This window comes from Cydia amplana, chromosome 19 (genome assembly GCF_948474715.1).
Source record: "Cydia amplana chromosome 19, ilCydAmpl1.1, whole genome shotgun sequence".
Taxonomy (NCBI): domain Eukaryota; kingdom Metazoa; phylum Arthropoda; class Insecta; order Lepidoptera; family Tortricidae; genus Cydia; species Cydia amplana.
The window spans coordinates 4,975,514-5,003,201 of record NC_086087.1 but is presented as its reverse complement, the minus strand read 5'-3'; the positions used below and the strand labels follow the sequence as shown (position 1 = coordinate 5,003,201).

Below are 27,688 nucleotides of genomic sequence, written 5' to 3'. Positions count from 1 at the left end.
GTGAATCGCGTTGTTGCGACTGTAAAGCGAGTAACTAAATATTTGAATGTATTTTGTAGCTACAATGCCTCTATCAGCGGCAGAAAGGGCAAAAAGAAGAAGACAGAAGCTGAAAGACGACGGAAAGTACGAAGAGTATAAGAAAAAACATAGGCTTGCCGCCAAAAAATCAGGCAAAAGAAGAAGTTGCTAGATAACATGACTCAAAAAAAGAAAAACCAATTTATAAAGGATGAAAGAGAAAAAACCAGAAAAAGAGTTGAAAAACATATAGATCAAAGAAAAAAGCTGAATAAGCAAGAGCCTTAGATAGTTCAATTGCATCCTCATCTTCGATGTTAATTAATCGCCAAGCTTTGGGTAGAGCTAAATAACGTATCAGAAAAGTTCTAATTCTAATAATAATAAGTAAAAAATATGCTATTTGTTTGCTAGAAATGATAAAAAATATCAAAATATTCTAGGTAGTCGCAAGTAACGTGATTCACGAAATCGCTGTAACGTGAGTTCGTAAGGTTTTATATTTTATTTAAATAAGGGTGTATCTTTGATTTTATTTGGTTAACTATTAAAGAAGCTTGCATATTTATGTAATTGTTTTGTTATTTTGTTAAAACTAATTCATTCAATAATCAAAGGGAAATCAATAAACACAAAAGGCGTAAAACTCCGTGTCCATTTCTTGTAACGTGAGTCATGGAGTTATTTTCCACTTTTCTCCAATTTTTATAATTTGATGGAGAAAAAGTACTTCGATAAATGATTCGCAGTAATGTACTCTGTGATATTATTATCAAGTTTTCGACGTAGAAAGCTCTTGATCTCAAATATACGACAAGATTGTTAGGAATAGTGACTACAAAGTAACGTGAGTCACCGTGGATTTACCCTATAACCTTTTTCATTTGTTTTTATTTTTGTATACCACTACATATGCATTAAACTAAACAAAGCGGTCATGTGAGTGATTAAGGATCTAGCTACCGAATTTATTTTTAAAGTATGATGTATTATCACAATGAAACGGTAATTTGCGTCACTCTTGTAGTAGACTTATCGATACTTATATTATTACTTTCGATTCAACTGCGCCACGTGGTACTGGCACCGATAGGCAAGAATAGTAGGTATGTGATGAGGTGAATTCGTGAATGCTCCAGATCGCAGGTGTTTGTGGCCCGAACCGACGGTGAGGGCCATAAATATGCGATCTGGGGCTTTACGATTTACCGCCCGTGGTTTGTCTAAAGTTTTACGTCTTGCCTACCACTTACTGTGACGTAAAATTAATTTCCAAATTCAATACAGGCCAAGGCATCTCCGCCCTCATCTGTATTCGGCCAGCGCCGTGAGGCATCTCAGCGCGTCGGCGCGAAATATCGTTCTCTTGAACTTGCGGCACAGACCGCCTCTAGTTCTAGACGGCGCATATAACACAATTGAGGTCACCACACATATTGCTCCCGTACTAATTTAGTATGGGCTCGACCGCATATTTTATTTGCGCCCACAATTACGACCGGTACTCGTGTGAATTAGAACTATTTCTAATTCATCCAAACATTACGACTTTGGGAGCGCGACCACTTATTTAATTTAGAAGTACTTGTGTAAATTAAAAATATTTACAAACGTGATGTAGCTTTAGCTTTAGGGGTGTGCATGGGGGCCTAGCCAAGTTGATAATCGTACCTAGACGAACGCCAAACGAAAAGAAAAATGTATCTGCATGACAGGTACTATGAAATGTCACGTAGTAATTTCCATACATTACACTATTGTCTTCTTGGCTAGGCCCCCTAGGCTGTTATATATTATAAACCGCGGTGGAGAAGAGAATTCCATGAGAATTCAGATCTGCTGCTCGAATTGTAGCATTTTATAAGTACATTTGTCAATAGCAGTGACTTTGTAAACGCTTCATAATGCGGTGTTTGTGTAGTCTGTGGCTCGCGGCTAATATCAGAAGAGTTGTATCGTAATGATGGTGTATTAATAGTTACAACCTTGTTATTCTAACGCTCGATACCGGGTCAACGACTGCGGCATGAACTTGGACATGCAATGTTTTGTGAATTTCTTAATGAGATTCCATTTTCGCAAATAACTGAATATATTTTTGTTGTTTTAAATGGTAATGGGTTTAAAATGAAAAGTTATGACTGTAGCGGGCAGTGAACCTTAGATTTCGTAAAAAAAAAACAATACATTGTTGATGTTTGAGGTAAATGCTATTAGTTAATTATTTTTCTTTGAATAGGTTGTTCGAATAGGCAAATTACAATCTATTGCTATTGGTATTCGCATCAAAAAGTCTGAATATAGTAATAATAAACTTGAAACTAAAATGTCTTATATTTCGTTAACCAATTAAACTCTTATGACTTACTAGAAGACCTCATTGGGTGAAGAACCTAGATATTAATTTGTAAATTTGTAAAGCGACTATGAATTTTATGAATGCCATACGATTAAATAAATAGAAGACCTCATTTACGTTTATATTTTATCTGTCAATGTTATGCATCGACGTCTAGACGGCACTAGATTTGTTGCGTAGTAGTGTTAGTTATTTCGATAATTACGGGACCTCTGTGCCGTCTGATAATCCAATCTACCCGTCTAAGGAAGGTCGGAAAAATAAGAAGATATCATTATAGGTAATATCATTGGCCTTAGCGTTTATTGCAGACGATTAATGGTGTAATTACACCGCCTGGGACGGAATTAAGGAAACGCAGGATGCCCAGCACCTGCATTACCCTCTCGGCTTCACTGTCTTATCCCACAGGAAAGGCGAGACAATACGTGTGGAGGCAGGTCGGCTGCAGGAATCTGCCGCTTATTTCAGGTTGTACCCTACTGGCGCCTTACGGTAACTCCATTCCAGGTTTTATTTTAGAGTATCCTATTCCTAGATGGATTGCAAACCAATGCTAAGAGGACCATCTCCCCTGTGACGAAATAGTTTCTTGCTTCGTTTGGTAAAGGTGTTTGATTTGGTGGTTTGGTATAGGTAATATAGGTAGCATAGGTACTTACCAATGATACCGCCAGTAGCCTCGTGGGGCGCCGTCACGAAGATGGTGTCCGAAGAGATGCGGTTCATGTAGATACAGGTCCCGGTTTCGATATCGTACATGTGAATGTACCTGTTGGGAACGGGAATGCAACCTTCGTTTAGGTTAGTGTTTTTTAAAGGTGTTTCAAATCAGGGAAAACAAATTCTCTTTATTCTTTTCGGTGAACATAAGCTGTGTATTTAGGTTGCTAACCTCAGTTGGAAGAGCAAACATAACAAACAAACACTAGTTCAAATGAATAGGGATGTTGACATGAATCGCGAATATATAACATGTTATGTTTTTACCATAGCAGGGAATATTAGAACGCAGAAAATCATATTTTGGAAGTGTAAATATGCGTAATAAATTAATTAAAAATAATCAAAAGTATTTAAAATAATGCCCAGTATCACGTGACTGTAAACGCTAATCGGAGCGCGTGACGTAATCACAGTGGAATCACCAAAGACAAGTTATAAAACCTGCCTAAGTGTCTACAGATTATCGTACCGAAACGCAATCTTGGTGCGGTGCGGCGCACGAATCGATAGTGTGTAAGGTGGTGCGTTAAGGACGCAGCTATAAGTTAGAGCGATAAAGAAGGTCGCTGTCCGATGCGGTAGTGTGTTAACGCTTTAAAAAATATTGTCAGTTGCCATATAAAGAATTTAAAAAAATGACGGACAGCAGTTTGTTTAAAACGCCGTTACGTCATCAAGGTCACGTGACAGTTTGGAGCGTTTAGGCGCGAAATTTAAACACGAAACTTATTATACATGTTTTTTTATTCAAAATTAATGAATATATTTTTTTAATATTTTTTTCTGTAATTATTACGTGTCTATCTACAAAATATAACCAGTTCCAAAAAATTGTCAACATCCCTATTAAGGATTTACGCTAAGAAATATGTATGGATAATATTTCGGGCGTAGGTAGTAAAATGCCGTTTAACGGCGGTCTGCATACATAATACGTATATAGATTTTGTAATTTAGAGAGAGGCAAATGAAATTAATCAGGAATCAGGATCATTAACGAATACCCAAAGGTAAAAAACAGTGGGACTAATTATTAATTTTAATGGTGCTGACATTATCATGTCGATGTGTCGTTGTATGCGTATTCTACGGTGAGTTACTTACACGGTTTGTAACCACTTTAGGCGAAGCTAGCACAGTTAAGGTCAAGAATTGAAAGCTTTATCAAAAACATAACGCTATCTATAACTTGTTCAATAAAATATAGTAAATATGCTGTCTGGTTTTACATTTGTAAGCCAATGTTTACTTACCCGTATTTGGTGATGAGATAGATGACGTCATATTTGGGGGAGACCTGCATGGCGACGGGGAAGTCGTTCTGCGCCTCTGCGGGGAAGAACACGTCCACGGCCTTCTTGGGGAACGGCTGGTTGCCCGCCGGTGTCTGCCCAACCTCTGTCCGGAAAAAAATACATTATAAGTATGTTGTCCAGCGAAATACCTTCCCTAAGTTAGTCTGTGCAAAAAGTGTGCCTATTTCTGGTATAAATATCTTCCAACTTCCTTTTGTACACAATTGAGAATTTCTCCTGGGTCACTCATTAAAAACCTGATTTTTAGGCATTTAAATTAACCAAACACGCTTTTTTGTGATACTTGTAAACCCTTTCCATAGAGGGTCGTCTACCAAGCGTGTCAGAAGCAGGTGTTGTACAACAATATAATATTTAAAACTTTCGCGTTTTGAACACATATTAAGTCACATTTATAGACGGGTCTAACGCGAATTTTATTCACATACCTTTATTTACCGACGTTTCGACACAGGTTTTGCTGGGACATCAGTTAGCCGCGACCATGACCAGTGAAACCTGTGTCGAAACGTCGGTAAATAAAGGTATGTGAACAAAATTCGCGTTAGACCCGTCTATAAATGTGAGTTAATATGTTGTACAACAAATCTAACAAACTTTGCTAATATTGTCTCTTGGCTGACCGGACAGAATAACAACAAGAAATTGTTGATCCAACCATAATAAAGTCTTTAGACCAAATCCAGCTTCAGTAATGTAATCTAATATTCCGATATTCGTTAGGCAAGTAGGAACTAGGAATTGGAAGAGGAGACCTGAAGAATGAAGATCGGGATGAGTAGTGGTGTCATGGGAGTCTATGTGTTCAATTGACGTAGGTTGATGATGAAATGGGTATCCAGAAAGACTGGTCGACTTACCGATGACATGGAGTTTGCCGCCCTGCGCGGTCCGCACGGCGAAGCAGAACAGCGTCGACGGCTCAGCGTTGCCTTCGGCCTTGAACGTGGCGAATGAGGCCGCGTGACCCTCGATGGGCTGTGAGCACTTGCGCTCTACGGAGTAGAGTTATATAGCGCCCACGGTGGAATCCTAGGATTAGTCAACTCACCGATGACATGGAGTTTGCCGCCCTGCGCGGTCCGCACGGCGAAGCAGAACAGCGTCGACGGCTCAGCGTTGCCTTCGGCCTTGAACGTGGCGAAGGAGGCCGCGTGACCCTCGATGGGCTGTGAGCACTTGCGCTCCACGGAGTAGAGTTACACAGCGCCAATGGTGAAATCCTAGGATCAGTCAACTCACCGATGACATGGAGTTTGCCGCCCTGCGCGGTCCGCACGGCGAAGCAGAACAGTGTCGACGGCTCAGCGTTGCCTTCGGCCTTGAACGTGGCGAAGGAGGCCGCGTGACCCTCGATGGGCTGTGAGCACTTGCGCTCTACGGAGTAGAGCTGCATGGCGCCTACCACGCGGTTCTGCTGGGCGGAGATACCTGTGGAATAACAATATATTAAAGAAACTGAATAAGTGTAATATCTAATATACCAAGCCTACGTAATAGGGGCTCTTTTAACACTGGTACTTGGCCATCTTACATCTAAGACTTCTTGCTGAAAGTAACAATTAAACTGCGAATATGTGCGTGCTATATACTGCGGGCTGTCGCATCGCGCGCGACACCGGCCGTATTAAAATTACCCTATTTTATCGCTGCAAAAGTCGCAACAAGGCCCTCCCTCAGGTGTGTATCACGTTTTATCGATAGATCTCTCGATTTGTAAACTTAATATCAATGAATATAGCTCACTGTTCGAAAATCAACATACAAAGGATGCGTTTTCATTGCTCTGGAGCTATTGTATTTTTGTTAAACATCTTGCAAAAATACTGCCCAAATTGATAAAATTGAAAGCAGATGTAACGATTTGACATTGATACTCAATAGTACCAAATTATCCAAATCGATCAAGTTTCACACATCATTCGAATTCGGACACTCCATTTATCAACGGTGTACGAGTAATTACAAACGACTGACCGCATATGAGTCAAACGCTTTGGTTAACGAGTTTATGATATATCTAATCGCATTGTTGCTACGGTTCTCGGGGTTCTAATTAAACTGGTTCGTTTCGGTTTTGCACTTGTCTGAGCTCGGTTATGAATTCAAATATAACAATGCCAGGCGTTTTATATGGGGGAAAAGTAGTGCCAGGTGATAAAAATCGATAAAAATACACAATTACTTGTGCGCCTGTAGGAAGATCACGAGCAAATTGCACCTGACTCACAATCTATAAAGTAAAGCAATTGTGAGTACTTCCTGAAGGCGCACAAAGTGATTGTGTATTTTCATCACCTGGCACTACTTTTCCCCCAAATAAAACGCCTGGCATTGTTATATTTGAATTAAATACATAATTAGCTATTATATCACACCAAACACAGAGCTCTATAAATTGCACACCTTCAATTGATTTTATAACCACTTTGTTGCCCATCCACTCCCACACCCACCGCTAGACAGCTGCCAGGCGCCCGGATTAATTAATAATGATAGTATGGCATACTAACTAGAGGGATTTCGTTGCTCTATAAATTGCATACCTCTTAGACCAAAACAGTTTCAGCTGATTCATCATAAATTTCATGAATTCTTGTTTATGTCCAGTTGGTCGTGCACATACACAATTTAAGGACGTGCGAGTAAATAGAGTTGTATATATGTACCTACTGCAAGTAGTTGAAAAAGACTTATTCTATAAAACTTTTTCATACATTTACGATAGTTAGATTCTATCCTAGGATTTGAAGTTACTGCTAAACGTTTACTAAATCCTAGGATTTGAAGCATGTTAATTATGTAGTTCTATTTGTTTCAAATAGCCCCAAGAGTCAATATGGTGTATCGGTATGTCACAATCACTATAGTATCGTAATCAGATCGTACGCCGCTGACTGTACAGTGTAACACAACATCCTGCTATTTTTAAAGGCAAGTTTCAAAATGGCGCACAAAGTAGTGTGCACCGAGACGTGAAAGAGATAATTGACTTTCATTCACTCGCCGTGACGGGGGGCTGGTGTTTACCTTTTTTAGAGTTAAAGTTTTTAATGCAGGTTTCCCCAACCTTTTTTTGCGTTGAGCCGCGTGTGTGGGTGATAATAGTAAATTTATGCAGGTCATTCTGTACGAGGCCTATTGTTATCCGTAGCTGAGACCTCCGATTTTTGTCATTGATGGTTTTGGCACACAATTATACTGAAATAACTTGTCTTAAAGTTGTATTTCAACTTCAACATTCATTCAGCAAATAGGCCACAAGGGCACTTTTACACGTCAAAATTGAATTTACATACAAGCAAAAAAAAGCGGCCAAGTACGAGTCGGTGCGATCTCGTTCAAACCAATTTTCGGTGGAAGTTTACACGGTAATGTACATCATATATTTTTTTTAGTTTTATCATTCTGTTATTTTAGAAGTTACAGGGGGGGGGGGGGGACACACACATTTTACCACTTTGGAAGTGTCTCTCGCGCAAACTATTCAGTTTAGAAAAAAATGATATTAGAAACCTCAATACCATTTTTGAAGACCTATCCCTATACCCCACACGTATAGGTTTGATGAAAAAAAAAATTTTGAGTTTCAGTTCTAAGTATAGGGAACCCCAAAAATTTATTGTTTTTTTTTCTATTTTTGTGTGAAAATCTTAATGCGGTTCACAGAATACATCCACTTACCAAGTTTCAACAGTATAGTTCTTATAGTTTCGGAGAAAAGTGACTGTGACATACACGGACAGACGGACAGACAGACAGACAGACAGACACACAGACAGACATGACGAATCTATAAGGGTTCCGTTTTTTGCCATTTGGCTACGGAACCCTAAAAAGGCCTATTATTTAAAAAAGGCCAACACAAGACAGAGATAAAATAAAATAAAGTCCATTGTTATGAGCCTTTGGACAAGAAATTGAAGTGTAATTAAATTCTTTTGACTACTTTTTTAAATAAATTATCTATGTTCTACATTCGCGTTGTTCGCGTGCCTGACCGTCTTTAGATATTGCCCGACATAATTCACTTCACTAAGTCAATAACCGATATCAATTCAATCCCACCGTAGGACAGGTCAAAGCTTGAAACCATATGAATGTGTTTAACAAGACTCTTGACACGCTCGCGACGGCATTGTTACTTTCTCTCTCCAATTATAATGCCAAGTCTGATGTGTGATAGAGATAGCGAGCCGAGTTGAATCAGATTCATAACTTCATTCACGGGTCGCGACGAGTATTGAGTACAGTTGGAATGAGACATTGTTTATTTTAACCAATTGTACGAGTATGCAACGGAAGTCTTCGCTATTAAACTACTCGACTGTTGGCGTATTAATCCAATTTCGAAGTCTATGGTGCGATTGGTGCGTCTATGAAAATGGACGAAATACTTCACAAAATTTCTAACGTCATTTTTTTTTAATTGAGACTGGATTACTGGACTTGATAGCAATTTATCTTTGCAATTCGTCAAAAGAGATAGAGTTGGACCAATTTGATTTGCTCTTTCGCGATTGTCACTCGTTATTATTCACAACGACGGGACTTAATCGAGTTAATCGCATAAAAATAAGTTTTAAATTTACCTCCAACGTTTCGAGGACGGCTTGGCTTGGAAGGAGGAGGGATCAGTGCTACATTTTGGTCACCAGGACCAGTGTGTTTAGGGATACCCACTTACAGACTTTCATTATAAATGCTAGGTGAGACTTACCAACAAGCAGTAACCACTGCTGCTTCGGATCAGTTCTGTAGTTGATGATCTGACAGTCGGCGAGCGATGAGTGCCGGTCGAACATCTTGACGGGCGTGGAGTCTCCCTCCATGGACCAGTGGTACACCGACATCTTGGTCACCAGGGCCAGTGTGTTCAGCGATATCCACCGGGGGCCTTCATTATGCTAGGTGAGACTTACCAACAAGCAGTAACCACTGCTGCTTCGGATCGGTCCTGTAGTTGATGATCTGACAGTCGGCGAGCGACGAGTGCCGGTCGAACATCTTGACGGGCGTGGAGTCTCCCTCCATGGACCAGTGGTACACCGACATCTTGGTCACCAGGGCCAGTGTGTTCAGCGATATCCACCGGGGGCCTTCATTATGCTAGGTGAGACTTACCAACAAGCAGTAACCACTGCTGCTTCGGATCGGTCCTGTAGTTGATGATCTGACAGTCGGCGAGCGACGAGTGCCGGTCGAACATCTTGACGGGCGTCGAGTCTCCCTCCATGGACCAGTGGTACACCGGCATCTTGGTCACCAGGGCCAGTGTGTTCAGCTATATCCACCGGGGCCCTTCATTATGCTAGGTGACACTTACCAACAAGCAGTAACCACTGCTGCTTCGGATCGGTCCTGTAGTTGATGATCTGACAGTCGGCGAGCGACGAGTGCCGGTCGAACATCTTGACGGGGGTCGAGTCTCCCTCCATAGACCAGTGGTACACCGACATCTTGGTCACCAGGGCCAGTGTGTTCAGCGATATCCACTTCCAGAACACTACGTCTTCGGTCATGGTGTGGGCCTTCATTTTGGACTTCATCTCGATGTTGAAGATTTGTAGTGTCTTTTGGGCTGTGGACAATATGGATAGTTCAATGGTTTGCTCGAGTACCTTGGGATAGTATGGAATAACTATAAATGGTTTTGATAACGCACGACTCATTGGTACAGTTAAATTTCTTATCTAGTAATCAAAGGTGTTATCAGAGTACGTTTTACTCTTTAGTTGTTCATAATATAATTATACTATCGACTAAGAAGAACTCTCTTCCAATATGATTTCCCAAAAGAATAAGATGGAAGAGACATGGACTAGGAAAATGTACCCAATGCTCTATCTCCATAAGGGTTACAGTTCCATGTTTATGTGACGTATCACTACAGGGCATAATTACCCTTATTATTTAAAAACGTCAATTACAATGTTAAGTATAATCATGAATAAAACAAAGTCTTCACTGTACAATACATATCTAAGCATCAGATTTTAGAACAAAGACTGAAAGTATCTAAAGGTTACAGTCGAAAATGCCTGAACAAACAAAGATACTTTTAGTACAGGCGTTATTAACAGCCTTAATCTACGCCGTATTACAATTGAATAAGGTCTATAATTAAACAAATCGTTTGTGTGACACGCACAGGCGCGATTGTCTTGTGTTGATAATTTGACAATGTTAACGACTCAGTACTCTCAGTAGGATTATTTCACTTTGTATGAATTAATACGGAACCGCACAATGATTTTAATTAACTATTGGCACTTTTGAGCTCAGGAAGTTCACGTACCTTGTTGATAAAATTAAAGTGGGCATTATATTAACGCTATTTGTAACACTGACACATCTCAACCTCGACACAAAAAAGAGATCCGGATTACCTTGAGGTAAACAAATCTAACCAATATTTATGAAAACTTTGTACTTGATAGGTAATCATTAATTTATGAAACCTTAGCACAAGGCATTAGTGAAAAGGAGGGTGGGCCAATTGGCCCATTTGACCATTAAGGGCAAGCGGTATGTCACCGGTTAGGTTAACAATTCTGGTGCACACATATGATATGAAGTGTGGTCGAATTCGTCAGAATTCTGGTAGTGTCATAGGCTATTTTGAAAATGGCGCCCGCAAATGAAAAATGGGTGGGGTGATAATTATGTCGCAAATTAAACGCGATATCTCCAAATATCCTCGCAGCCGTAACCAAACGGCCTTTGGAGACCAATTCCGTTTTTAGGGTTCCGTAGCCAAATGGCAAAAAACGGAACCTTTATAGATTCGTCATGTCTGTCTGTCCGTCTGTCTGTCCGTCCGTATGTCACAGCCACTTTTCTCCGAAACTATAAGAACTATACTGTTGAAACTTGGTAAGTAGATGTATTCTGTGAACCGCATTAAGATTTTCACACAAAAATTGAAAAAAAAAACAAAAAATTTTTGGGGTTCCCCATACTTCGAACTGAAACTCAAAATTTTTTTTTTCATCAAACCCATACGTGTGGGGTATCTATGGATAGGTCTTCAAAAATGATATTGAGGTTTCTAATATCATTTTTTTCTAAACTGAATAGTTTGCGCGAGAGACACTTCCAAAGTGGTAAAATGTGTGCCCCCCCCCCCCCCCCCCGTAACTTCTAAAATAAGATAATGATAAAACTAAAAAATATATATGATGTACATTACCATGTAAACTTCCACCGAAAATTGGTTTGAACGAGATCTAGTAAGTAGTTTTTTTTTAATACGTCATAAATCGCCTAAATACGGAACCCTTCATGGGCGAGTCCGACTCGCACTTGGCCGCTTTTTGTTACGAGCTGTCCTAATTTCCTCGCCCACGTGCGCGCCCTAATCAATACGGGAATGTCTTTATAGGTACACTTGTACTTAATGTAAAAGGTCAAATGCGGTAATAGATATTCTTAGCCTCCATTGTAATGACATTTGAATAATTATTATCGAAATCTTCTTCCTTGTCGTATCCTCATAATCATAATCATTTATTTGTACATAAAAAGGGTTTTACATAGAGGTGTTATAAAGTTATTACATGTCCATGGCTACATAGAATAGAATATAATACAATTTATTGGCGAAATGGCCTCATCTCAGCATGTTGCTGGCGGCTTCCAGCGCTAGTCTTCTATTGGCACATGGCTGAGGGACGTGACAAATGTGGACACATCACTTCACCAGTGCTCTCCAAGCCGCTCTGTCTTGGGCCCAGTGCATGCTAGCCTGCAGTGTGGCGTTTGTCTCTGACGTTATTCTGTCCGCCCGGCGCGTGGCCATACGTCCATCCCTACGTTTCCTTGCGGCGGCCATTATGAGCTTTTCCAGGCTATCTGGGCCTGTCCTGCTCAGATGGCCGAAGAAACCAAGTACAGGTTGGGAGCAACCTATCGACATACATGCTTGCTAATAATTTTATGACGAAAAACCGATGTAAACGACGCCCATGCAGTGAGTTCGTCACTAATAAACTCATTTGGTAGGTCAGTATCAAACAGATAGTGGCAGCCAAAGTGACCAAATATAAAGCAGTAGGGCTACGATGGCCGGCTCTTTATTATCATTTGGATGGTGTTTAGCAATAATGTGTCAACCCACATTAATTACGCAATAAGATGTCAACTCAAAAATATGACGCTTAAAGTTGACATTTTATTGCAAAATGAATGTGGGTTGACACATTTTTGCTAAACACCATCCATTTGGCGCCATGGCTGTCACGTGCTAACAAATATGTAAGTGCGAAAGTGACGCATGGCATGACAGGTGATAAAAATGCGACCATGATAGCTGGTCAGGACGTATTGCTATAATAGGGCCTCTTTGGTTTAGGCCTAATTGATGCTGACTGTACATGTCACTGTCGTTATCGCTATTAGTTAGGCAATTTTTAGCTAGATCAAAGGTTTTCAAGCTCAGCTGCGCGGTGCCAAAGGGGGCGTCGCAGCACTTCAAGAGGAGGCGCGACTCTCAACGGAACGGCTTCCGCGAACATCTAAATTCGAATATTTATATCTTTCTCTAATCTCTATCGCTTTATAGCTATATTGAGCGACAAGGGCGTAAATATATGACTTATTTTTTTAAATATTTTACGCCCCTTTAATATAATATATCGTTGTCTGATTACTAGGGCTTAGCCAATCTGTGTAAGAAATAGGGAATGCAAAATAACCGATAACCGAGTATCGGTTTTGCTTCGGTTAAACTCGTACTCGAAACCGAAAATCGGTTAAAAACCGAGTAATCTCTAGGGTCCTAGCTAAACTGGTTGTTGATACTTACGCTATGGAAAGTCCAATTTAGCTAGAACCACTAACCAAATAGCTCAACAACCACGAAGCGTGACTGTACGTGTACATTGGTGACACTGAACTATTACAGAAATACATTTAATAGTAGTTTATGTGACTGCTACATAATTAAAGGCATTCAAATACGAGTTTAGGTTTATGAAATGAACGAAGTGAGTTCCTGAAAAAGATCACACGAGTGTTTATTCGCTAATTATATATACAGTTATACTATTTGTGTCGTTCTCAAGTAAAAGGTACCACATCCTCGCTTACCATAAGGGTGAAATTTGCTTGCACCTCTATACTAATAACCTGTCAGAGCGTCCTTGTGGTAAGCGACAACGTGGTATATTTTACTTGAGAACGACACATTTTATCTAGGTATAATACATATTATAAGCTCTCTACGATGTATTCACTAACCATTCCTGAAGCCGTTCCCGAAGCCTTCCAAATAAGAGAACAAGGAGTTGTTTCGCCAAAGAAAGGCTTAAAAACCTATCAGCTCATGTGTCCCTTACTGTGTTACGGTCCTGCTTCGCCGTTCCCAGACTAACATATTTTCTCCGCACCGTACCAACCAACCTGGCTATACCCCGAACATATCGCCTCCTTCGACCGTACACTAAAAGAATCGGCTGAGTGTCTGCTTAACGTATCCCTTAACACAGACCAATGGGATTTGGCATCGTTGCCTATTCGGAATGGTGGCCTAGGATTACGCCGCGCTCGTGACGTGAGTCTTCCGGCCTTCTTGGCGTCGGCGGCAGGGGTTGTAGAACTTGTCTCTAAAATTTTATCTTTGGATGGAGAAAGGACTACCATACCCTATGCCTCTGACACTCAGTTGGCCTGGATGGCTCTCAACTCGGGTGCGTCCGTACCCGAAAAACCGTTCCTCCAACGTTGTTGGGACGTCGTGGGCATCAAGCGGATCGTCGATTCCCTAATGACAAACGCTCTTGGTGCAGATAGGGCCAGACTAAACGCAGCTTCGAGGCCTGAAAGTGGTGCTTGGTTACACGCCCTCCCATCTCCAAATCTTGGCACTCTGCTCGACAACGACTCACTGCGGGTGGCCGTTGCTTTTCGTCTGGGCTGCGATGTATGTCAACCTCATTTGTGCATCTGTGGCTCTATGGTGGAGAGTAATGGTCATCACGCACTGAGCTGTTGCCGCTGCGCCGGGAGGTTCCCACGACACCATGCCTTGAACGACATCATCCGCAGGGCATTAGTATCGGCAAACATCCCCTCCACGCTAGAACCGCCAGGCCTCAGCCGGTTGGATGGTAAAAGGCCTGACGGCCTGACACTGGTGCCATGGGAAAAAGGCAAGTGTCTACTATGGGACGCTACGTGTGTAACTCTAAGCACTTTTGCCCCCTCACACGTTTGTCGCACCATCCGGACGGCGGGCGCAGCCGCTGAGGTGGCGGCCCTACATAAACATCAAAAGTACTCAGCACTCACTAATTACCTTTTCGTCCCAGTAGCCGTAGAGACGTCCGGTTGGTGCGCAGAGGCAAAAACCTTCCTTAGGGAAGTAGGTCGCCGCCTACAAGAAAGGGGCCTTGACACGCGCTCCGGGTTTTTCCTGGTGCAAAGGCTGTCCATCGCAATTCAATGCGGTAACGCAGCGAGTGTGATGGGCACCTTTGCGCCAGGGGTAGCGCGGGGAGGCCTCTCTCAGTAGTTTTTATATTCCTTGTTTTATTTTAGATATATTTAGGATTGTTAGTTTTAATTTAGTATTATTCATAAATGTATTTAGTTCATAAGTTATTTATTTGTCTTTTTACTGTCTTTTTCAATGAAATAAATTGTAACTATATGTTACGGCCGACATTAGAATTTGAGGCCGGGCCACTATATAGTAGGCAGGGTCAATATCGACTAGGCTAAAGAAAAACAATTTCAACATCATCATTTTTAGTATCTCTTTCTAGAATCAGGTAACCACATATACACTTAAATATATCGCAAATTATTGATTTTGACACCTAGATTCAAAGAAAAGTTTGATTTTCGATGAAATATTAAAAACTCGAACTCGCGGTTTTTAACCGAAACCGACCCCCGTTTTGCATCGGTTAAAAACCGACGGTTAAACTCGATACTCGGTTTTTTCATTACTCGGTTGCATTCCCTAGTAAGAAAGTCCAATACTTAATGTTTATTTATTTAAATGGTCAACATAAATGTTGCATATTTATTACGTCCAACAAAGAGGAAATGCCTCATTTACGTATGTTCCTAATTGCGAGATCACATGAAGAGTTCATAATAAATGCAAAGGTCAGTTCGGGGCGTGTTGCCAACAGTAAACAATAACGAACACACTGAATTCGGGGTAATGTATGCATGAGTCATTGCCGGGGCTGTTATCTTTATCCCGACAGGGGTGGCATGATGTAACAAGTTATTATTCTTTTGAATATTATGCCAAATTGTTGGAAAAAGGATTGGTGGATGATCGATAAAAAAGTAAAAAGACACGTCGATTGTTTACCCTTTTTCCAATGCAAAAAAAACGAGGTATAGATACGAAAAAAAATTATGTAATTTTCCGTTGAGTTACGAAAATACCTACCATACGTTTTCGTAAGTTAGTAGAAATTTTTTTAGAACATATGGTGAAACTGCACTTATATTGTTCTGATAGAGAACTATCAATCACATTTTATTGAACACTGAGGGAAAATATTCGACAACTAAAAAAACAACGTTCTGAATACAACTCAAGATTAATTTAAGCAAAACACTTGAATATTTCCTAATGTTTATTGGTCCTCGCCCACATAGCCCCATCCAAGCGCCACTTGTTTGTATTGAACCCACATCCATGACTGATAAAGATAACCACCCAATAGAGTCTGGAGGCAGATGTTTTAATAATAATCATTTACAGTGTTATCACTATGCTAAAGTTCTAATTATTGCTTCCTGATAACAAAAAGTGATTATTTGTAGTCCCTAGCCTAGAAGTTAAAAACTTTCAACCATATTTTCACCCACTTCGAGTAGAATTTCAAAAAATCCTTTTCCAGTGAAGCTCTTGAGTATTTGAAGAATAGGAATATGTAATTCTAGGGCCCATGATTTCTTTAACGATTTAACCTGTTCATTGCATTGCATGTGTACTTCGTTTTAGGCGGGCACGTGGCGAGTTTGGGTCACCCAACACCAGAAACACGTGACTAAAAAGACGTGAGAGTTACACCGTAAATTTTGCTTTAAAATTGGGTGCCATCTATAGTGCGTTTTTTTAGCATTAGAAAGAACTTGGAAGAAGGTAAGCGATTTTGACATGTGTTTTAATTGAAAAACACTTTTTAAAAATCAATAACTATTACTTATGAAAGTAGAAGACTATAAAAGATCGTATTAGATTCATAATTGTTACATATTTACCGTAACTTATTTTAAAATGTGTTTTTCAATTAAAAGACACATCAAGATTGTTTACCTTATTTCTAATGCTAAAAAAACGAAGTATAATCCATAACGATTAACATTTCTTTGTTATTTGGTCTCAGGAGAAGACTGTGTTAGGAAAAAAAATGTCAACCATAATACAACCCTTACACAGAGACCTATTGACGCCACAAAAATACATTATTGTGAATTAAAATTCTATATAACCAAAATTAAAAATTATAAAAACCCCCCGACTATAAGATTATAAGTGCTGATGATCTTTAAACGGCTGAACAGATTTTCATGAACATACCCCGGCCGGCGAGAGCAAAAATGCGTCTGCTCCTAGTGCTTAATTAAATATCGACTATTCTATCGACATATGGATGTCGATAGAATAGTCGACTTTTAATTAAGCACAATTTTTTTTTTTTAAACTGAGCCATTAGTATTTGTTATTTATTTCAACTTGATACCTCCACGCGTTTCTAAAAATAACCCTAAAACAATTTTCTATCAACATAAAATTATTATTTACACACACACATTTCACATTTCATTTCATTTTTAAGCTTATATACTATTTCAATCAACTGATTACAATTATAATCAATTTATCATACTCAACACTTGGTTTTAATTTTGTTTACAACAATAATTAATACTTCTGCATATCATAACGGTGGTCCAGTACATCGTGTTGTTTTTATCGACATCGACCAAAGTGTGTGTCCTCGCACTATTAAGCTGTCAACGCATTTTTGCTCTCGCCGGCCGGGGTATGTTCATGAAACATGGCTAAGAACACTCGGGAAAAATATATCTATGACACAAAAAAAACTAAACGAAAATCGGTTCATTTGTTTGGGAGATACGATGATACCACAGAAAGATACACAGACACGTTAAACTTATAACACCCCTCTCTTTGCGTGGGGGTTAAAAATCACAAATTTAACTCTGTCTTGTGCAGGTGTATCAATTTAGTGTAGTTAAGGCTTATGTGGCAACTTCTATAGGTGTTGTAGGTAACATGAAAAGATTAACGGCTGACCCGGGAAACTATGGCAACCAGCAATAACAAAAAGTAGATTTTATACTAATTTATAATAATAAACATCTTACCTTCAACACCAGCCTTCCCCTTCAGCGCGATAACCTTGCTGGCTGGATTCATAATAGCAGAATCAGCACTGATAGGCCTTCTTATGGGATTGGTGGGGTCCGCCATGTCAATGATGACCACCTCCGCATTCTCTCCCACTTTCTCGCGAATGCAGATGAACTTGTCAGACTCCATTGTGAGGGTGTTGAAGGAAATGGACGCTGGATTGATGCCAACATTTGTAAGCTGCAACAATTACATTAATTATTGTTTGACAGACCTGTTTATTTCTTATCATAGAAGTCTTAAGGGTGTAAATACCGTGGCAATAAGGAATGGTTTTTACATCCTTTTAATTTTAAAGCTCCATTATAGCAATGTTGTGTAATAAGATATGTGCCATTCTCAACCAAAGGGGTACTTATTGCTGGTTGTCAGTAAAGCCCTATTGTTCATATAGCTTAAATTTGGAATCAACCTTATCGACCGACAATGTGGTATGTTTTGGTTGAAAACATAGTGTATGTCTTATTTGAATAATAATGCTTTTTGTTTGGTGGTGAAAACCAAATCATTTGGTAGTTATTTATCAACTGACTAACTAATCAGTCTAATACTTATTTTATAGAATAAGTTGATAGTGTTTTTGTCATTAATTATGAGACTAGATACCTATTGATAAACTGGCAAGTAACATTAAAGGGGGTAGTTTGAACTTAGGCTTATTTGATACTTACCTGTTAGTTGGAAATATATTTTGTAAGAAAATGTGTGCCATACACATATTTTATTAGCTTTTGGAGTTTATTTTAAAAAACAAACAATAAAAAATAAAAGCATTACTTATTCAATATCTTTATTATCTTATGTAGGAGATAATGTTGAATATGTTCTTTGCAAATAATACGAATTCTGTAACTAGGTAATTTTTCAGTATGTTTGCTTTCTTTCAACCTTTCAATTGGATTCCAGTAAGATTTGAAAACTTGTGATTTCAAGGAAAATAGTAAGATGCTCTCTTGAGACTATGAATGAAATACGTTATCAATGAATGTGTAAAGTGAGTAAAGGTTTTTCATTCAAAGTAAAAGTTGGCATGGAGGAATTCTATAAAATTAAGTGGGCGAAAGCGTGGTATTGACTTTGCCTAATGTATTTTGGCAACGAATTGGAAACATATGATCCAGAGTCGAATGTGGAGCAAATCAATACCGGGCACCCACTCCCGACGGCGCTAGCAGGGGGTGGAAACTGTCAACCATAATTGCGCAATGTCACTACCAGCTACTATTGTTCCCTACACGACATAATAATGCATTAAACATCCATCAGACACCCCCTGCTCGTCAACTGAATCATCTATCACCGCCGTCAAGCCGCTATACGTCGATGTTCATCGAATCGATGGGCGTACGTACCTGCAGGTGCTCCTGGAACCTAATAGGCAATACTTGCGCCATGGCTGCTAGATCTTCACTCTAACTACACCGATTTAAATTACACGCGACTTTTCGAAATCTCAGTCTGAAATGATAACACAAAAAAATCTTTTCACTGCTGTCTCATCGGAAAACACTTTTGACAATCAACATGGCGTTACTTGAAAGCGAGAATGACAACGGCCGGATATCTATGAAATAATTTATGGATTTATAATGACGTAGCTATTTATTCACTCACACAATCGATTTATTTCTACATTAAGGAAAAATAGGGCTTGATAACTTCTCTAATATGTGGAGAAATTACGAAAAATTCTACAACACCCGCAGCTGCCACATATACAAATGAAATGGCAGATATCAGAGAGAAAAAGAAAGGTAGACTCGGCGATGAGTAATCGATGCATTCACAATCATACTGTAATGAATATTAAGCTTTTATTGACAAGCAGTCTACAATAAATTAAAGCTAAATTTCGTTAAAAAATTATAGGTATAGAAATTTATTCGGTTTATTTTCTCTAAAGACAATTTATGTTATGACATTCTTAAAACTTCTAGCAACACTTAACAGTTTAGGGATGTCTGTCTGCATCAAAAAAATGACAATGGACAAATTCAAACATAAAATTTAATAAATCAATTCGTCTACGTTTTTTATAAAAACAGAAACTAAAAAACAAAGGTTAATAAAACGTAAGTTTCTCTCACAAAAAAACTTTATTCTTGCATATATATTTTAGATTTCGATGAAAAATTTAGATTTGCAATTGAATAAGTCCTCCTTTGTGTCACATCATGGTCACATCAGCTGTCAGCTGTCAAATCGATGTTTATTTTCTACTGCTGGATTGTGTGTGCATGATATTGCAATAAATTAAAATTTCTTTGTTTCTGATAAAGTAAACTTAATAAACAATACCAAAATGGTAGGAATTAGTGTAGTTGTATACTATAGAATATGAAATGTTATTCATAAATTATTTAACATACACGTTTTAGTTTCAGTTTGGTTTCAACATGTTTCATGAAATATCCAGGCCTTTCAACATGACCTACAGATGCTTCTCAGTGTCCATGCTGCCAGGAAACGAGAGACAGGACGTTGAGAGAGGAGGCAAAAGTTAGCGAATAGTTAAATTGTTATGATTACAAAGGAGTTATTGGGAGGCATATCTTGGCTAGGGTTGCCAACTATTTTTTGGTAGAATATAGTATTTTCCAGAATAGGGCATCAAAAATATAGTACATTTCAAAAAAATATGGTACTTTTAGATAAAATACTAAACATAAGTGTAACATACGTTTAATCGGAAATATAGTATTATAGCGTACTATATATTTTTCCAAAAGTATATAGTACAGAGAGCCAAAATATAGTACAATACTATATAATATAGTACGGTTGGCAACCCTAATCTTGGCCCTCATCTATCAGTTTTCATTCATCATTAATTTCAGTAATGTTGTTATATGTGTAGGTATTGTAGAAATTATACATCTGCTGTGTAAGCAATATCAAAGAGTATGTAGTAGATAATAGCCATGATGTCACATAATTACCAATTTTGCAAAAAAATATTTTTTTATTACAATTTCCGATTCTCTTCTTCCTATTAAAGGCTAGACTCATAATATCTTCTTGAAAAGTACTAGAACATATATTATTTGATACCTATTGCAATATATCATTATGTAATACAAAAGATTGGTTTGGCCGCAGCATTGCCTCGGGTGAGGCATGTCTGCACTGGCCATTTTGTGCGCGAGGAAATTGCCTCGCGGATATGCTCGCTGTGTGGACCCGGCTATTACTATTGTTAATATAATTTACATTAATTATTTATGTAAAATTATTTTTTAGAATTGTACTCCGCTCTTAACACATTCACTGCCAGTGACCCGTTAGGCAGGTTCTGTTCATAGGTACTATTTACCATGTTAAATATTGGCTTCGCTCGTAGCGCATAGCCAGGCCTGGCACTGATTGTGTTAAGGGTAGTCATGTTAAAGAAATTGTCATAACCATGACATGGAAACGGCAAGGATGCGAATAAGATTCTAATTGGTGTTTCCAGTAATCATGCCACCCTCAGCGCTAGAGCAGCTAACGAGGTTGAACATAGAGTACCCCATGATCTTCAAACTGACCAACAAGAAGTCCAAGAGGTCCACACACTGCGGAGTGCTGGAGTTTGTGGCTGATGAGGGGAAGGTGTACTTGCCACACTGGGTATGTTCAATTTATTTTTGCTTCCGGTTATTTTTAGGGTTCCGTACCCAAAGGGTAAAAAACTCTGCTCTCCGTCCGTCCGTCTGTCACCAAGCTGTATCTCACGAACCGTGATAGCTAGACAGTTGAAATTTTCACAGATGATGTATTTCTGTTGCCGCTATAACAACAAATACTAAAAACAGAATAAAATCTAATACCTTTAAACGAGCAATTCTTGTTTATTTATTTATATATATATATATTTCGGGGATCTCAGAAACGGCTCTAACGATTTCGATGAAATTTGGTATATAGGGGTTTTCGGGGGCGAAAAATCGATCTAGCTAGGTCTTATCTCTGGGAAAACGCGCATTTCCGAGTTATTATATGTTTTCCGAGCGAAGCTCGGTCACCCAGATATTAAAGATTTAAGTGGGGCTCCCATACAACAAACGTGATTTTTGACCGAAGTTAAGCAACGTCGGGCGGGGTGAGTACTTGGATGGGTGACCGTTTTTTTGCTTGTTTTGCTCTATATTTGTTGATGGTGCGGAACCCTCCGTGCGCGAGTCCGACTCGCACTTGGCCGGTTTTTTTAATCATGCTTGATGCAAAGCAAGAATAGTGTCTGCAAGGCCAAGAAAAAATGGTCATGCTTTTTTAAATGAAAACAAATATTTCATTTTGGGTTCTTGGAAAATTCACCTTCAAACAATATATTCATATTAGCAGTTCTATTTTGCACGAGAAATAAGTTAATTGTCGCCTTCATTGGCAAAGGCATGTCTAAGGATTTGCTAAAAATCTCAAAAGCCGCGTCCCGATATCGCGCGGCGAGCATTGTCCGACCGCGGCAAACCTGTATTTTGGTTCGCGAGCCAATTTTGACAACATCTTGAACTATAGCGCGGCAGGCGATCCGATGATCGACCACATTATATCACAAAAATAAATTATTCGGAACGAAGTAGGTATAGCCAAATAGAAAAATGATCGGTTGCGATAATCACTACATTTACTGTTCCATAGAAACTGTTTAGTGCCGTATAATTTAATTAAAGTACGACACTTTTCATTATCCATGAAATATATACACATCCGTCCCAACTGCGCGCGAACATTCCTTTGCCGCGCGTCGAAAAACCGACAACGCTCGGACATGCGTTTACCTCGGGCGAGACACGTCCTGACTGACCGAGGATTTTCCTCGCGAGGCTGCTCGCTCAGTCAGTACCCGGCTAAAGCTGGCCACACACACTAGGTTTTGCGTGTCGGTTTTGCTTGTGCAAGCAAAACCTGCAAGCAAAACCAACAGGCACGACCGAGTTCCATAGGGCACACACACGTAACGACAAACCTGCACAAACTCTCAGTTCAAACCATCATGGCACCGGTAGCGGTGGTTGACGTCGACGCAATAGCGTTATTAGGTTTATATTTCGTCAGCCATACACGCATACAAACCATGAATCCACTCCACACTTAAAAAATAATAAAACTGGCCAAGTGCGAGTGGGACTCGCGCACGAAGGGTACCGTACCATTATCTATAAAAACGGAAAAAAAATCATAGGAGCCCCACTCCGACTCGCACTTGGCCGGTAGTATTTATTTGTTGTACTAGAGGCAACAGAAATAGATTATCTGTGAACATTTCAACAGTCTAACTAGCATAGTTCATGAGATACAGCCTAGTGACAGACGGACGGACGGACAGTGGAGTCTTAGTAATTATAGGGTCCCGTTTTACCCTTTGGTTACGGAACCCTAAAAATCCTCTACAATTGCATTCCGTTTGCGAGACGACATTGTTGCACAGTGACTTGCGACCTATCCCCTCGGCAATCACTGGATAACTGAAGCCTATCAAGCCTGCCAGCCACACACGTTCAGTTATGCCTGCGCAAGCGAAGTGCGCAAGCACAACCGACAGGCAAAAAATATAAATTTTGATATTTTCAATTTTGCTTGCGCAGGCAAGGAGTTTGCTTGCGCAGGCAAGGAGTCATGTCATACACACGTTCAGTTATGCCTGCACAAGTAAACTGTGCAGGCATAACCATCGGTTATAACCTAGTGTGTGTGGCCGGCATAATGGTCCAGTTGGCTCGCGCGGCAGCCCGGTATCCATTGCGCGTGGCTGCCGCGCGAGCCAATGTTCGATTGTTTGCCGCGCGATATGGAGATGGGGCTATATACTCACAGTCCTGAGATATCTTTTTTATAGTCCATATCACGCTTGGAATGCGAAAGGTAATTTTTCAGTCTGGGAATAATAAAATATTAACGCACAATTTATTTTTCACCTCAGCAGCTCGAACAAGGGTACTTTGCTACTTAAAAACAGTGAGCAAAATTGTTCTCACTGCTGAGGTGAAAAGTTTTGTGAACTACACGAGATCAAAGTTATTTCCTCGCTACGCTCGTGAATCTACTGTAGAATCTTTCGCTTGCACGGGACTCAAAATAAGCACTCGAAGAAATATTAAACTTTGATCTCTTGTTGTACAAATAACTATTTCTTTAGCAGTCTATGGTATTGTATTTGTTTAATGATACTAGTTTAGTGATACATTTTAACATATGAGACCGCTTTTGTTAACTAATAATGTACTTAAAAATATTGTATTCTGCATGACTTATGTATTAAGTAGTAATAAGTAGTTATAGTTATAAGTTTGACTGTTTGTACGCCTAATGGCAAGACCATGGTGATTCTATATTTTAATGTTCCATCATTGTATATACCCATGTTCTACAGACAATAAACGAATTATGAATTATTATGAATTATGAATTAATTTACAGATGATGGCCAATTTGGTGATGGAGGAGGGAACTCTGCTCCAGATTGAGAGTGTGTCCCTGCCCGTTGCCACATTCTCCAAATTCAAGCCGCTTTCTGAAGACTTCTTAGACATAAGCAATCCTAAAGCAGGTAAATAACACTCATCTCCACTGGGCAGATTATTTATGTCATAAAAGATAAAAGCCAAAGTTAGAACCACACTAATTTAGCAGTGCATTGTGTTTTGGATCTTCACCTCACATGCTGTTCCCTGTTGCCCTGACTGATTATATAATTTCGCTTCTCAGTACTGGAGAACTGCCTCCGTAACTTCTCATGCCTGACCACCGGTGACGTCATCGCCATCAAGTACAACTCCAAAGTGTACGAGCTGTGCGTGCTGGAAACCAAGCCCGGGAACGCGGTCATCATAATCGAGTGCGATATGAACGTGAGTACCCCTATTGAACGTTTGTAAACCCTATGGCAAGGAGGTAAGGTATACATTGGTCAGTTAAGTGTGTTGCTGAGTACTGAACGGCTTGTCAAACAACCTATAATTACATATATTTCCGACATTATTTTGAACATTTCTGTCACCCTTATGCCTTATAAAGGGTTAAAAATAATAAAATAAATTGATTTTATTTCAGGTAAGCACCCATCTCCACCGGGCTATTACCGGGCGGGTTAAGTTATATAAGGTCGCATTTGTGGTGGTGTGGTTCTTTATCCCACGGAGTGATTTATCATTATCATTTGGTACTTATTATAGAGGTCTCTTAAAACAGCATCGTAGTAATAATGATACTAACGCGATTTTGTATCCTAACAGGTAGAATTCGAATCTCCCGTCGGCTACAAGGAAGAGGAGCGTACGAGCCACGAGACCCAGCGCGAGGCGGAACATGACCCCGCAGCCCTCATGCCCGAACCCAGCGGCTTTGTGGCCTTCAAGGGGGAGGGGAACCGGCTAGATGGCAAGAAGAAGAAACTGACCAGTGAGAGCGACTCGGAGCCCGCGGCGCAAAGTCGACAGGTAATAAGAGTTTATGATAAGAGACCCAGGGCGAGGCGGAACATGACGCTGCAGCCCTCATGCCCGAACCCAGCGGCTTTGTGGCCTTCAAGGGGGAGGGGAACCGGCTGGATGGCAAGAAGAAGAAACTGACCAGTGAGAGCGACTCCGAGCCCGCGGCGCAAAGTCGACAGGTAATAAGAGTTTATGATAAGAGACCCAGAGTGAGGCGGAACATGACCCCGCAGCCCTCATGCCCGAACCCAGCGGCTTTGTGGCCTTCAAGGGGGAGGGGAACCGGCTGGATGGCAAGAAGAAACTGACCAGCGAGAGCGACTCCGAGCCCGCGGCGCAAAGTCGACAGGTAATAAGAGTTTATGATAAGAGACCCATGGCGAGGCGGAACATGACCCCGCAGCCCTCATGCCCGAACCCAGCGGCTTTGTGGCCTTCAAGGGGGAGGGGAACCGGCTGGATGGCAAGAAGAAACTGACCAGCGAGAGCGACTCCGAGCCCGCGGCGCAAAGTCGACAGGTAATAAGAGTTTATGATAAGAGACCCATGGCGAGGCGGAACATGACCCCGCAGCCCTCATGCCCGAACCCAGCGGCTTTGTGGCCTTCAAGGGGGAGGGGAACCGGCTGGATGGCAAGAAGAAGTTGACCAGTGAGAGCGACTTCGAGCCCGCGGCGCAAAGTCGACAGGTATGACCAGTGACATTATAAAACTTACTTGGAAATGAGAGTTAATGAGAGACCCAGGGCGACGTGGAACATCACAGCAACTCATCTGTCCTTTCTATAGATCTTCACAACCCATATCAAGGTCAGGGACCGTCGTGCAAATAATCCGTGGTCCCCTCAATACTCAACTCTGATATCGCATTGGCATTGGCACAAGTTTCCCACCGTCGCGTTGTCAATATCAAAGAGAATTTGAAATAGAGACGGATTGTCAAATTAACGCCATCTACTCGACAGTAGGCCATAGGTGTGGTGCAATCTTTTCGAGCGATGGCGCCATAACCTTTGACCTACTGTCGAGTAGATGGCGTTAATTTCAATATTTTACCAATTAACACATATCAGTGAAAGAATAAGGATCAAAGTCAAATTGCGTTCTACAGTTTTAATATTCTATCGAAAGATGGCAGTAAATGTTCTATGGCAACATAATTTACCATGACAGTAACTCTCTATACACTCTATTCCCTTTGTCAATATTATATTTGTAGAACTAAAGCCCCGTCTCCATATCGCGCGTATAAACCATCGAACATTGGCTCGCGCGGCAGCCGCGCGCAATCGATACCGGGCTGCCGCGCGAGCAAACTCGATGCGCCCGGTATCCATTGCGTGCGGCTGCCGCGCGAGCCAATGTTCTAGGCGAATTAAACTCTCGCACGAGTCATGAGACGAGCCGCGCCACGAGACGCGAGTGTAAGCGGTGGGCTCGCGGCTCGTCTCGTGGCTCGCAAGCTCGTCGAGCTAATGTAATTTAAACACTAACGGCACGGCATAAGGTTTATAACCGAATGACAAGCCGAACGCGAGTGTAAACAGTGGACTCGCGTCTCGTCTCGTGGCTCGCGCGAGAGTTTAAACCGGCTATTCGATGGTTTGCCGCGCGATATGGAGACGGGGCTTAAGGTGCATAATATATACGTATTACTTTAGACTTGAAACTTGAACTATTGGTTTCCAGCCCTACGTCCGCGGCATCCCCGACTACGAGTATGAGATCGGCACGATCCGGTTCATCCGCACGCGGCCGTCCAGCGCGCGCGAGGACACGCCCACCCAGCCCTTCGAGGCCTTCAAGGGGGAGGGGTTCACGCTGCGCACTGCCAAGACTAACTAATCATCTACGCCTCTCAACCGCCATTAGTTAAAACCATAGAGAAAAAAATAGAGTGCTCACTCCATACATCAGTTTTGGTACCAAAAAGACTATTATAGCTGGTCAACCAAATCCTATCAGTAAAAAAAGGCGCGAAATTCAAATTTTCTATGGGACGATATCCCTTCGCGCCTACATTTTTCAAATTTGCCGCCTTTTTCTACTGTCATGATCTGGTTGACCAAGTATATTTTCATAGTCGACATCTAGCATCGAGTAGCAGAATTATCAGTACTGCTACTTGACAATAGATGTTGCACCAACCCAAAAGTCTAATGCTCAACAATTTTCACTTAATAATATAACCATATTAGCCGGAACTCTATTTTTAACTCCTTTTGTTTTAATATTAGTTGTAAATTGTGGTTCAATACAATTTTCGTGAGTCGCGACTCACTAGACATCTAGTATCAAGTAGTGGTACTGATGATTCCGCTATTCGATGCTAAATGTCGACTACGAAAATAATAATCTTTTTAGTACCAAAACTGATGTATGGAGTGAGCACTCTATTGTTACTACATTTATCTATGGTTAAAACAAAACTCACTTAATGGCGGTC

The 27,688-nt window shown here is 40.5% G+C and overlaps 2 protein-coding genes across 4 annotated transcripts in view; one reads left to right on the top strand and one right to left on the bottom strand.

Moving 5' to 3' along the window:
* Window positions 1-19,564, bottom strand: part of LOC134656978 (clathrin heavy chain) — a 61,973-nt gene extending 42,409 nt beyond the window's left edge. The window contains exons 1-6 of the mRNA XM_063512543.1: window positions 19,183-19,564; window positions 17,785-18,010; window positions 9,749-10,003; window positions 5,665-5,853; window positions 4,360-4,504; window positions 3,043-3,152 (exon numbers count right to left, since the gene is read on the bottom strand). Of these exons, the coding sequence (XP_063368613.1) occupies window positions 3,043-3,152; window positions 4,360-4,504; window positions 5,665-5,853; window positions 9,749-10,003; window positions 17,785-18,010; window positions 19,183-19,224 (967 nt within the window). The 5' untranslated portion in view covers window positions 19,225-19,564. The remainder of the gene's footprint in view (window positions 1-3,042; window positions 3,153-4,359; window positions 4,505-5,664; window positions 5,854-9,748; window positions 10,004-17,784; window positions 18,011-19,182) is intronic.
* Window positions 442-27,089, top strand: LOC134656936 (ubiquitin recognition factor in ER-associated degradation protein 1). Of its 3 annotated transcripts, none has more exons than XM_063512492.1 (7): window positions 442-464; window positions 20,215-20,329; window positions 21,285-21,439; window positions 24,230-24,359; window positions 24,518-24,660; window positions 25,045-25,248; window positions 26,932-27,089. In XM_063512492.1, the coding sequence occupies exons 2-7, from the start codon at window positions 20,227-20,229 to the stop codon at window positions 27,085-27,087; spliced, it is 891 nt and encodes a 296-aa protein (XP_063368562.1). In that variant the 5' UTR covers window positions 442-464; window positions 20,215-20,226; the 3' UTR covers window positions 27,088-27,089. The 3 variants fall into 3 exon arrangements, with proteins under 3 accessions (XP_063368562.1, XP_063368561.1, XP_063368560.1); XM_063512491.1 differs by lacking the exon at window positions 442-464 and adding an exon at window positions 20,022-20,135; XM_063512490.1 differs by lacking the exon at window positions 442-464 and adding an exon at window positions 20,028-20,135 and having other exon boundaries at window positions 20,209-20,329.
* Window positions 27,090-27,688: the final 599 nt, after the last annotated feature.

Excerpts from the sequence above, each read along its gene's own strand:
- LOC134656936 (XM_063512490.1), top strand. Across the intron at positions 21,440-24,229 it reads AGGTGTACTTGCCACACTGG|ATGATGGCCAATTTGGTGAT; the intron begins GTATGTTCAATT and ends ATTAATTTACAG. Across the intron at positions 24,360-24,517 it reads CATAAGCAATCCTAAAGCAG|TACTGGAGAACTGCCTCCGT; the intron begins GTAAATAACACT and ends TTCGCTTCTCAG.